A 12,453-nucleotide genomic window follows, 5' to 3' on the forward strand; every position below is an offset into this window, starting at 1 on the left:
CAAAGTTGTGTGGGACTAGCAGGAGGGTGGGGGAGACACTGAGACAGCTCTAGACCTGGAGCAACACACCTTTACAGGAAAGGGGCTGAGCAGACCTGAAGGTGGCGGGGCCTTCCAGAGGAGCCAGGTGCAGAGGCAGGAAAGTGGGTGGTCAGCCTGAGAGTCTCCACCGTTCTTTCCTAACATCGGCCTGCCAGCTCTCCAGCGCCTCAATTCCAGCCTCACTGTCTCCAGCCACGTTCCCCCCACCCCAGGGCACCTCTTCTCTGCCTCCCTTTTGAGGAGCAGTTTGGCTTGTCAACAGTTTTGGGTTTTTGTTTTGTTTTATTTTGTTTTCTTGAGATAGAGCCTCACTCTGTCACTCAGGCTAACGTGCTGTGGCATCGCCTAGCTCACAGCAGCCTCAAACTCCTGGGCTCAAGTGAGTCTGCCTCAGTCTCCTGAGTAGCTGGGATTACAGCTGCCCGCTACCACACCTGGCTAAGTTTTCTATTTTTAGTAGAGATGGGGTCTTGCTCTTGTTCAGGCTGGTCTTGAACTCCTAACAATTTTGTTTTTTTCTTGTACAGAAATTTAAGTTTATAAGACATGCTTTTGTTATCTTACCTAAGAAGTCTTTTTAAAACAAAATATAGGGCCGCGCCTGTGGCTCAGTCGGTAAGGCGCCGGCCCCATATACCGAGGGTGGTGGGTTCAAACCTGGCCCCGGCTGAACTGCAACAACAACAACAACAAAAATAGCCGGGCGTTGTGGCAGGCGCCTGTAGTCCCAGCTACTCGGGAGGCTGAGGCAAGAGAATCGCTTAAGCCCAGGAGTTGGAGGTTGCTGTGAGCTGTGTGAGGCCGCGGCACTCTACCGAGGGCCATAAAGTGAGACTCTGTCTCTACAAAAAAAAAAAAAATAAAAAATAACATATAAAACTTCAAAGGCAAGGCCAGATGTGGTGGTTTACACATGTAATCCTCTGCCCCTGGGAGGCTGAGGCAGGCGGATCACCTGAGCTCAGAAGTTCTAGACCAGCCTGAGCAAGAACAAGAGCAAGAATAAGATCCCATCTCTACTAAAAATAGAAATATTAGCTGGGCATTGTAGCGGGCACTTGTAGTCCCAGCTACTAGGGAAGCTAAGGCAAGAAGATGACTTAAGCCCCACGAGTTTGAAGTTGCTGTGAGCTATGATGCCACAGCACTCTATCCAGGGAGACAGAGTGAGGCTCTGTCTCAGAAGTAAATAAATAAATAGAAAGATATTTTTAAAAGAGCAGAACTTAAAAGACCCATGATTTCTTATGCTAGTGTTTGTTTTACACACTTAGATCTTTCCTACATCTGGAGGTTTTTGCTTTTGTAGTTCTGTAGCTAAATTTGCTTTCTTTCTTTTTCTTCATCGATGCTGTCACAGTCCCCTCTGAACTCTGACAAGTGTCCATCCACAGTTTCTTCTCCTTCACCAGTGCCTGCTGGCTCTTGCCTACATGAGATGAGGGCAGTCAGGATGTGCCCAGTGAATTCCTTTGCATCTCTGCACTGTTAATGTTTGTGACGTTGGTAATGTTGCTTTCACCTTGTGGATCCTGGCCTCAAAGGCTTGATTTCATTCTGTGCTAGGAACTCACTCTGTTTTTGAAACTCTTGTGAAGTCTGTTTGGTGTGTTCTGAGCCTGGCACTGGGAATGTTACCAGTCTGTGAATTCAGAGATCCTTGAATGTGCAGCCCCATTGTGTCTTTACACAAGAGATGAAAGGGACTGCTAAAATATATTTTTCTGGGGCTGGGTGCAGTGGCTCACACCTGTAATCCTAGCACTCTGGGAGGCTGAGCTGGGTAGATTGCTGTGCTCACGAGTTTGGGCCCAGCCTGAGCCACAGTGAGACCCCATCTCTAAAAATAGCCGGGCCTTGTGGTGGGCACCTATACTTACAGCTACTCGGGAGGCTGAGGCAAGAGAATCACTTTAGCCCAAGAGTTTGAGGTTGCTATGATGCCATGGCACTCTACCCAGGGCGATAAAATGAGACCCTGTCTCTCTCTCTCTCTCTCTCTATATATATATATATGTATGTTTTTCTTGTCAATAAACTTAGCCTTGTAGAAAATAAGCGGCATCTGAGGAGCCAGGGCGCTTTGCATTTCTGCCCCTGCCCCTTCTACCATTTTTAGATCAAGAAAACAAAAAACATTATCCTTCCAACAATGTGTGTTTTCTACAGTTCAGGTAAAAAAGAGAAATGAAACTAATAGTTTACCACTGTGTAATATTCTCTTGGTAGTCTGTCACAGGCACAGCCGGAGAATATGCCCAGAGTGTCCTGGGAGCCAGCAGCTTCCCGGGACACTGTCACCTGGCACCTCTCCACGTGGGCCTCTGCCATCCCCCCACCTGGCACCGCCCCCCTCTGCGTGGGCCTCTGCCATCCCCCAACCTGGCACCGCCCCCCTCTGCGTGGGCCTCTGCCATCCCCCAACCTGGCACCCCCCCCACGTGGTCCTCTGCCATCCCCCAACCTGGCACCCCCCCACGTGGGCCTCTGCCATCCCTCCCCCTGGCACCCCCGCTCTGCGTGGGCCTCTGCCATCTCTCCATCTGGCACCCCCCCCCCTCCGCGTAGGCCTCTGCCTTCCCTCCACCGGGTGTTTCCTGGCTTCCTTCTCAACAGAGAGGAGAAGCTAGAAAGTGGGCGCAGGCTGATTTCCAGGGTCCGCTTCCTCCTGGCCTCAGCCCGCCCATTGGTGAGGGCCCTGGCGTCTTTTCATAACTGGAAACTGTTATTGACAGTTGGCATTTTTTGTGTTTATGTCTGCTTGAAGATTAATTGCCTATTAACATATTTCTTTTAACCTTGGTGTTGTATTTTTTCTTTAGGCCGGAAGCTGAGAGGAAAAGCCTTTTATTTTGTCAATGGCAAAGTGTTTTGTGAGGAAGACTTCCTGGTGAGTATGTCTCCCCCACCTGTCCCTGCCTGAGTCAGAGGGCAGGGGCCGATGCCCCCGCCAGCATGTGGGGAAGCTGCGCTCCTTTTGTGGATGTACCAAGTAGCTGTCCTGAGGAAGATAACAAATCACACAGTTTGGTGCTCTGAGGGAGCCATAGTAACCCTCAGCCCGTCACCTTATCACTGCCCCAGTTCTGCCACCTCCCCCATTTTTTAAACCTTGAGACTAGGCCTTGGCGCTGTCCTCTTCTTGTCCTGCCTGCAGTCCCTGGGCATCTGGCCTTGCATGGGGTGAAAGGCCGGGCAAGTGCCAGGGACTCCCAGGTCTGAGGCCAGGTGCTGGCTTCTAACTGCCCACTAGACCGGTCCTCTGCGCTGTCTCTTACCCCCTCACGTACTGCTTGTCTAAAGGACCCTTGCCTTTGGTCCTGACCTCTGAGAACCCTGTCCTTGGTTTGTCCTTGACCTCACCTCCTTCCCTGCCTCTCCCAGCATGCAGCCCGGCATCGAGCATTGTGCTGCCACATCCTCCATAGGTCTGCCTGTGTTCACCCCTTTGGCATAGCTCAGCTGGGTGAACCTAACAGCTTCCCACAGGCCAGGAGGCCTTTTATAGTGTAAACCTGGCCTGCTCAGTCCCAGCGGCTGCAGGGTAGAAAGTGCCTTAGAAGCTACCTGAGGTCTGGCCCTGACTGCCCTTCAGCTGCCTGCACAGTCTCACACCTCAGGCCTTTGCTTGTGCCACTTCCCCTGCTTGTGGTCAAGTCTCGATTCTGGTCCTTGCCCAGATCACTCCGTCAGCACTCCTGGCCCTCCTGCTCCTGTAGTGGAGCCTAACACTCTGCTCCCTGGCATGGCTGTTAGCTGAGTGTCATGTCTGTTTACAGGTCTTTCCCTCCATTGACTGTAGGCTCCTAAGAGTTGGGGGACACACGTCTTCGCCTTTATATCTGCAGATCCTATCACAATGCCAAGCACAGAGTGGATGCTTGGGAAACGGTGGTTGGGCTGACCCTGCCCTCTTAGGATGGAGAAATGGGAGACAGAGGAATGGGCCAAGGGCCAGCTTCTCTGTAGACACATGAAGTCTCCTCTCTTTCTTCCCTTGGAGAAAGCTCAATTTGTTTTTCACGGAAAGAGTTACTTGTTTTGATTCTTGTTTGCTAGTTAAGACAAGCAAACCCAAACTAGCTTAAGCAAAAAGGAAATCATTTCAGCAAAGGCCTTGGAAGTCACGTTCTGTCTCCGTATTAGTGCCAGCCTCAGGCACTATGTGAGGTCCAGATGTTGGCAGCACTCCAGAGCTTACAATTCCTCACTTTCAAATCCAGTGGGCAGAAGTGCCAGTCCCTCTTTAAAAAGCCTCCACAAATGTCTAGAATTCTATTGGCTCTCATTGGATGACAATGCCACCTCTGGATACATCATTGGTGCTGTAGGAATGCAAGGCTCTAGCTGGTCAGGTCTGGGTCAGTGTCCTACATGGAGTTGGTCCCCAGAGTCCTGGGAGCCACAGGATGCTGGTGTAGGGGCTGAATCCCCAGTGAAAATAAAGAACTGTTGCCCCAGAGTGGTGCCAGGGAGCAGAAACCATACCACACGGTTTAGAGTTGCAGAGAAGTTCCCTTTTCTTTTTTTCCCAACTTCTCTTTGTTATTTCCCCTCATCAAGTTCTGTTTGTAATACCTAATCTTCTCCTAGCTTCTAGTGTCTAGTACCTAGTGTATTTTCCAAAGGGAGTTCCTCATTTATTTTCAAGGCTCTAGGTAGGGTGTATGTATGTATTTAGTTAAGGTAAAGTAGATAATAAGTTTCTTTGAGGCTAAATATAAAAGGCATTAGCTTTTAAACTAGAACCATATTTGAATTTGAATTTGAATCCTGTCTTTACCCATTATTGGCCGTGTTACCTTAAAAAGGTCACTTAAGCTCTCTGAGCTTCCCTTTCTTTCCATTTGAGAAATTGGAATAATATAATATATACCTTGCAGCATTGTTTTAAGGATTAGAGCAGTGGTCTTAAATATGAGTGTGCATCAGAATCTCCTGAAGGGTTTGTGAAAACATAATTGCTAGGCCTCACCACTTGAGTTTCCAATTCAGTAAGTTTGGAGTGGAACCTAAGAATTTGCATTTCCTACAAGTTTCTAGGTGATACCAGGGAATTCTTGTGAGAACCATCGAGATAGGATGAAAGCTTCTCTATGTTCAGGCTCTTACACAGAGCTGGCAGAGTGGGTGCCTACACACCATCATTGTATTCGTAGTGGTTTTTGTGGCAGAGAATATTCCATGACTCAGCATACAGCAGTGTTATATGTGGAGAAATGACAGTTTTGCGCAAAGTGGCACATCTTTCTGAGAAATTTCTGGTAGGGACGTGGCTGATTCATCTGCCCAGCTGAGGTTTAACTTTTGTTTCCTTTTCCTTTGCAGTACTCTGGTTTCCAGCAGTCTGCTGACAGGTGTTTTCTTTGTGGACATCTGATTATGGACATGGTGAGTAGGGTCAGCCAAACAAGATAATAGCATCTTGGGAGAAGGAGAAAAGAGAAATGAATAATTGAAGTAGTGTTTCCTGGCTTCATTTGTGGTTACAGCTGGTTTTATTAAAAGAAGTCACTATGCAATACAGCTTGCTTGTGCTAATAGAACCCACATTGTTGGCTTTTCCTGGTATTAACATCTTTAACCAGACTGTGGGAGGTTGTGTTTCTGATAATGCTGTCTCCCCTTTGGACTATTTGCATCACCCTCTCATTTCTCTGTGATCCTTGTGGCATCCCAGGAGAGATACCAAATGCAGCCTCTTTTTACTGCAGACATATCAGCTACCTTAGAGTCAGATATGTGATATCAGATAAACACCAGTTGTTCCCTCTGCCCTGCTCTTTTTGCTCGGATCAAACCATCCTCCGATGATTTCTTAGGCCTGTCATTTAATCCCAGACAACAGAACAAGGACCAGATTGTGTATGTTCTGCTCCTTGCTCAACCACCAGCTGTCAGAGGTTACCTTGGGCCTTAACATACAGATTGTTTTGTTTTTTTGAGACAGGGTCTTGCTATGTTGCCCAGCTGGTCTCAAGCTCCTGAACTCAAGTAGTCCTGTCACCTCAGCCTTTTGAATAGCTTGGTAGCCTTAGGATCTTTATTTCTTCAGTGGGGACAATTTTTCCCTGTAGGGTTAAGTTGTGAGGTTAATGAACCGCTAAGATAAGAGATCAAATTATTCACCATTGTTTACAATAGTGCCAAAGAAGATGAACTATCTAGGAATTTACCTAACAAAGGACGTGAAAGATCTCTCATAAAGAGAACTATGAAACTCAGACTATACTGTAAATCGATAATGGTCAATACTGCATGGTACTGGCACAAAAACAGAGAAGTAGATGTCTGGAACAGAATAGAGAACCAAGAGATGAATCCAGCTACTTACCATTATTTAATCTTTGACAAGCCAATTAAAAACATTCAGTGGGGAAAGGATTCCCTATTTAACAAATGGTGCTAGGTGAACTGGCTGGCAACCTGCAGAAGACTGAAACTGGACCCCCACCTTTCACCATTAACTAAGATAGACTCTCATTGGATTAAAGATTTAAACTTAAGACATGAAACTATAAAAATACTAGACGAGAATGCAGGGAAAACACTTGAAGAAATTTCCCTGAGAGAATATTTTCTGAGGAGGATCCCCCAGGCAATTGAAGCAACACCAAAAGTCCATTTCTGGGATCTGATCAAACTAAAAAGCTTTTGCACAGCCAAGAGCACTGTAAGTAGAGAACAGACAACCTTCAGAATGGGAGAAGATTTTTGCAGGTTATGCTTCCGACAAAGGTCTGATAACTAGAATCCACAGGGAACTCAAACTAATCAATAAGAAAAGAATAAATAACCCCATTTCTATGTGGGCAAGAGACTTGAACAGAAACTTCTCTGATGAAGACAGGCACATGGCCTACAAACACATGAAAAAATGCTCATCATCCTTAATCATCAGAGAAATGCAAATCAAAACTACTTAGAGATATCATCTAACTCCAGTAAGATTAGCCCACATCACAGAATCCCCAAACTATAGATGTTGGTGTGGATGCAGAGAGAAGGGAACACTTCTGCACTGCTGGTGGGGAATGCGAGCTAATATGACCTTTTTGGAAAGAAGTTTGGAGAACACTCAAGGAACTAAAAGTAGACCTGCCGTTCAATCCTGCAATTCCTCTACTAGGTATATACCCAGATGATCAAAAATTATTTTACAACAAAGACATTTGCACCAGAATGTTTATTGCAGCCCAATTCGTAAAGCAAAGACATAGAAACAGCCCAAGTGCCCATCGACCCATGAATGGATTAACAAATCGTGGTATATGTACACCATGGAATACTATGCAGCCATAAAAATGATGGAGACTTCACATCTTTTATGTTTACCTGGATGGAGCTGGAACATATTCTTCTTAGTGAAGTATCTCAAGAATGGGAAAAAAGTATCCATTGTACTCAATACTACTATGAAATCAATATATAACCACCTAAATACTCATATGAATGGAAAAACATAACTATAGTCTAGAAAGTAGAAGGGAAGAGGAGAGAGAGGGGAGGGAAAGGGGGATATGCGAGGAGGGAGGGTATTTAGGGGGACCTCACCTAATATGCATGATGCAACGGTACATTTCAAAACTATTCAGAAATGAGTATAATTGTGATGGATGTGTTACTTAGTTCAATGTAAACATTTTACATTGTATATCAAATCAGTACACTGAACCCCATAAATGCATCTGATTTAATAAAAAAAAATAAAAAAAGTTATTCAGCATTGGAAACAAGCCTAAGAATTTCTTTAATATGCTGGTCAGAGGAAATGATTATATAAGATAATTTTAGTTGGAAAGAGTTAAATCCCTCACTGACCTGACCCATTAATTCCTTTTTTGAGAAGAACATTATTAAGTTTGCCTATTTTTCCTTTTATCTCTCTGCTGAGAAATAACTCATAGAGTAAAATACGTAAATCTTCAGTATATAGCTGAATGGAGTTTTACGTGTGCATGTGCCCCGTGCCCACCACCCAGATGGAATGTAGAACACATCCCAAGCCACAGAAGGTTCCTTCTTGTCTTCTCCCAGTCAATCCCCCACTTTCCCCACCAAGGCAACACTATTCTAACTGCTGTTGCTACATACTTATTTTGCTGGTTCTGGAACGTCATACAAATGGAATTATATAGTATAGACTGTTTTATGTCTGCCTTTTCTCATTAGAAAAATGACTTGGGGACTTATCCATGTTGTTGCCTATATTAGTAGTTCATTTATTTTGCTAAGTAGAATTCCACTGTAAGGATATAGAGCGGTTTATTTCTTCATTCACCTGTTGATGGGGATTTGGGTGGTTTCCAGCTTTTGGCTATTTATGTATGATACTGCTATGAACACTCCTGTGCATGTCTTCGATGGACATGAACACTCATATCTGCTTGCGTGATATGAGTGCTAGATTACGTGCTAATCTTCTAAAACACAGTGACCCAGAGAGCTCCCTATTCATGAAGAGGACTTGGTGTCATGCAGACTTTGACCACAGTGGAGCTTAGCCCTGTGAGAGCTGAGTCCTCATTAGTAGCTACAGCCTCCCACTGTAGGGAACACGGCCCCTCCCACCCATTCCCTCAGGCAGGAAGAAGCCATTAATCCTTACCCCTACCTGCCCCAAGTGCCTGCCAGGCTCTGTTTGGTTCCGTTTCTTCGGCAGAATTTCTCCTTGTTTTTAGGGTCCTTCTGACAAACCCACTGCATGTAAGGTCAATCAACATGGTCCAAATATATGAGTATAGTTATACCCACTTCTTAGTTCTGGTTATCTTAGGACTTCTTTGGGCCTCAGAGTATGTCATTTATCTTTTGCTACATGACAAACCACCCCAGAACTTAGTGGGAGTTCATTGTTTATCATCATACTGTAGGTCAGGATTGGGTTCCGTTTAGGTCAGGGATCAGCAGGGCGATTCTTCTGCTCTGTGTGGCACGGGTTGGGGTCACTTAGATGAGCTGAAACATCCGAGAGCCCTCTCACCCTCTGGGCCTCTCTCTGTGGCTTCTAATCACTTAGTAGTCTACTTCAGACTTCCTTACAGCAAGAGAAAGGAAGCAGAAACTGCCCGTCTTTATAAGTCGTTGACTGAGAAATCTCAGATCATTACTTCTTTCTCAGAGGAAGTCTCAAGGCCAATCCTGATTCAAGGGGAGGGGAAACATTCTCTGTCTGTTGATGTGATATCAGCCTGTGCATATGGGAAGGGAATGAGTTGATTTTTGGAGACAGTCTCTACCATATGGGATAATATGCAGCTGAACCCGTAGTCTTCCATGTTTTCTCTAGGATGTTTTTCTCTAGAACACTCTTAGTGTATGTCTGGTAGTGAAACTCAATTTTAAAGACAGAATCCTTAACTGCTGCCACAAATTTTAATAATGCAAAGAAAGATTCCTTCAGATACCATTGTTGGTTCTGCAGTAGAATTCCAACTGTCTAACTCTTTGTGTAAACTGTCTAGATCTCCCTTTGTTAATAGAGGTACTTATTCTGGGTTTTTAGGTTGGAACTGGGCATATAAAACCATAAAAAAATTATTACCACTAGTGAGAATGCCCCCTAATGGCATATTTTCACAACCTTACTTAAGAAAACTGCGGGATAAATTAATTTAAGGATCTCTCTCTGCCACGATAGCATTAGTTTGGGGGGAAATGCATTCCAACGTCCAAAGTGCCAAGTGGACTTTGGAAGCCCAACTGGCTGTGGACTTCCTATTTTGGCAGCTTATTGTGGATTGAGAGAGGCCTCAAAGGTTAGTGAAACCCACAAGGGAATGAGGAGGCTTGAAAGCTGGAAAGGCCCAGTGCCCTCCTCGTAACTCCCTGGCAGGAGTATCTGTGGTGTGGAATTACCTGCCTGAGGCTTCCAGTGGAAGGAGCTAGAACACAGCAAATCTTTCCCATGAGTCTGACGGTATACTGGCAAGGCTTTCCTGAATTCCAAGTCCCCTTTCTTTAGCCTGTTTGGAGGCTTTCTGTGTGGCCTCCACTGGTGGGTGCTGAGAACTGTTCTATACATTCTCTGCAGATGGGTGTTTTGGTTCAAACTTGCTTGTGTTGATTCTATAGTTCAGTTGTTTGTGCTAAGTTTCACAGCACAGGTAACTGAAAAGAATGTATCTCCTATTGAGTCAGCAAGGGGCTTTCAACTGCAGATTATAGATAATCACATTTTATCTTAAATCAGTGATTCTCAAACTTTAGCATGCATTAGCTTACCAACTGCTAAGCCTTCCCTACAGAATTCCTCATTTAGGAAGCCTGGGATGGGGTCCAAGAATGTGCATTTTTAACAAGTCCCCAGGTAATACTAATATCACAGGTACACAGACCCCACTTTAAGAACCATTGACTTAACAGGAACAATACTTTACCTCACCTACCAAGGGTTAGCAGTGGGCATTTCCATGGTGAGTTAATGTGGCTAGTCATGACATCACCAAGGATGTTCTGTCCATCCCTTCTCTCTCCTGCCCTCTGTGTCCTTGCTCTGTCCTGGGTTCAGGATGGCCCTCGCAGTTTCAGGTGTCAAAACCAGATAAAATTACACTGAGAGGAAGAAGGTTTGTGGGGTTCTCCCTTCATTGTTGTTTAAAAACAATAAGGTTTAAGAGCAAGACCACATCTCTACTAAAAAAAAAAAAAATAGAGAAATTGACTGGGTGCAGTGATTTATGCCTGTAGGCCCAGCTATTCTGGAGGCTGAGGCAGGAGGATCACTTGAGCCCAGGGGTTTGAGGTTGCTGTGAGCTGTGATGATGCTGCTGCACTCTAATTGGGCAAAAACAACAACAAAGAGGCTTTGCTTGTTAGACTTGGATCTGAGATAACTGGGTTGAGTCAGGGCTTCTAGATTATTGTGTACTGAGTCAATAATGTTTTTAAAGAGGCGCGCATGAGGCTAAGGTTAAGAGGTTTTTTTGAACTCTGTCACTTCCATGTGGAACTTCTTTCTTTCTTTTTTTTTTTTTTAAGAGACAGAATCTCACTTTGACACCCTTGGTAAGAATGCTATGGCATCACGGCTCACAGCAATCTCCAGCTCTTGGGCTTAGGCCAGGGGTCCTCAAACTACAGCCTGCGGGCCATATGTGGCCCGCCGAGGACATTTATCCAGCTTGTGGTGTTTTTGCCACCGCTGCCTGTCCTGCTTAGCAGCAGACTGGTCCCAGGCCCGCAGTGCGCATGTGTGGAATGTGCGCTGCACTCTCCGACGACTCCTTCTCTCTGTCTCTTAACTCCTCCTCGCAGTCTCAGGACTAACCGATGCACACTTGCATCACTTGTTACGACTAGCAGTGACAAATATGGAACCGGACATTGACCATCTCGTTAGCCAAAAGCAGGCCCATAGTTCCCATTGAAATACTGATAAGTTTGTTGATTTAACTTTACTTGTTCTTCATTTTAAATATTGTATTTGTTCCCGTTTTGTTTTTTTACTTCAAAATAAGATATGTGCAGTGTGCCTAGGAATTTGTTCATAGTTTTTTTTTTTTAAGCTATAGTCCGGCCCTCCAACGGTCTGAGGGACAGTGAACTGGCTCCCTGTTTAAAAAGTTTGAAGACCCCTGGGCTTAGGCGATACTCTTGCCTCAGCCTCCCGAGTAGCTGGGACTACAGGCACCCACCACAACACCCAGCTATTTTTTTGTTGCAGTTTGACCTGGGCCGGGTTCGAACCCTCCATCCTCCGTATATGGGGCCTGCACCCTACCCACAGAGCCACATGTGCCACCCCCCATGTGGAATTTCTTTTGATTTTTCTCTGTCTGTGCTTGCTGTTTCTCAGATCTGAGGTGGATCCTTTTGTGACCTTGATTTGCATCATTTCCTGTTTTTCTATAATGGGTTTTGGCCCTGGGATTGTCCCAGCCGTACCCTAGTGTCTCTCCTAGGAAAGAGCTACACAAGGGTTTCCTGCTCTGTCTTAGGGATTGGAATGCAGCCCTCTTAATTCCCTCCCAGCTCAGAGACCTGGTGAGAGGTCACAGGAGAAGGATTCTGTTTGATCTCCTCCTGTTTATACACCTCAGTAGATCATCCTGTCCCACCCACATCTCCTCTTGATCTTCAGCCAAGAGAAACTCTGGACCGAGTATGCTGCATGTGTGTGACTGTGCAGGTGATCCCGTGTCCTAACGTTGCCTCTCCTCCAGATCCTACAGGCCTTGGGGAAGTCCTACCACCCTGGCTGTTTCCGCTGTGTCATCTGTAACGAGTGTTTGGATGGGGTGCCCTTCACCGTGGACTCAGAGAACAAGATCTACTGTGTCCGAGACTACCACAAGTAAGGACAGGAGCAGACTGGACCCGCACTTGTGAGCGGCCCTGACCTCAGCAGAGTGCAAGATGGAGACCCAGTGAACTGGTCTGCTGGCTGCTGTGCATGGTCCATAGGCCAGC

The 12,453-nt window shown here is 45.7% G+C and overlaps 1 protein-coding gene across 2 annotated transcripts in view; it reads left to right on the forward strand.

Moving 5' to 3' along the window:
• LIMD1 (LIM domain containing 1) overlaps positions 1-12,453 on the forward strand; it is an 83,592-nt gene that overhangs the window by 65,701 nt on the left and 5,438 nt on the right. For both annotated transcript variants that reach the window (XM_053598590.1, XM_053598591.1), the window contains 3 exons: positions 2,865-2,932; positions 5,371-5,433; positions 12,207-12,337. In XM_053598590.1, coding sequence (XP_053454565.1) covers positions 2,865-2,932; positions 5,371-5,433; positions 12,207-12,337 — 262 coding nt within the window. The remainder of the gene's footprint in view (positions 1-2,864; positions 2,933-5,370; positions 5,434-12,206; positions 12,338-12,453) is intronic.

The sequence above is a fragment of the Nycticebus coucang genome, chromosome 8, assembly GCF_027406575.1.
Source record: "Nycticebus coucang isolate mNycCou1 chromosome 8, mNycCou1.pri, whole genome shotgun sequence".
Taxonomy (NCBI): Eukaryota; Metazoa; Chordata; class Mammalia; order Primates; family Lorisidae; genus Nycticebus; species Nycticebus coucang.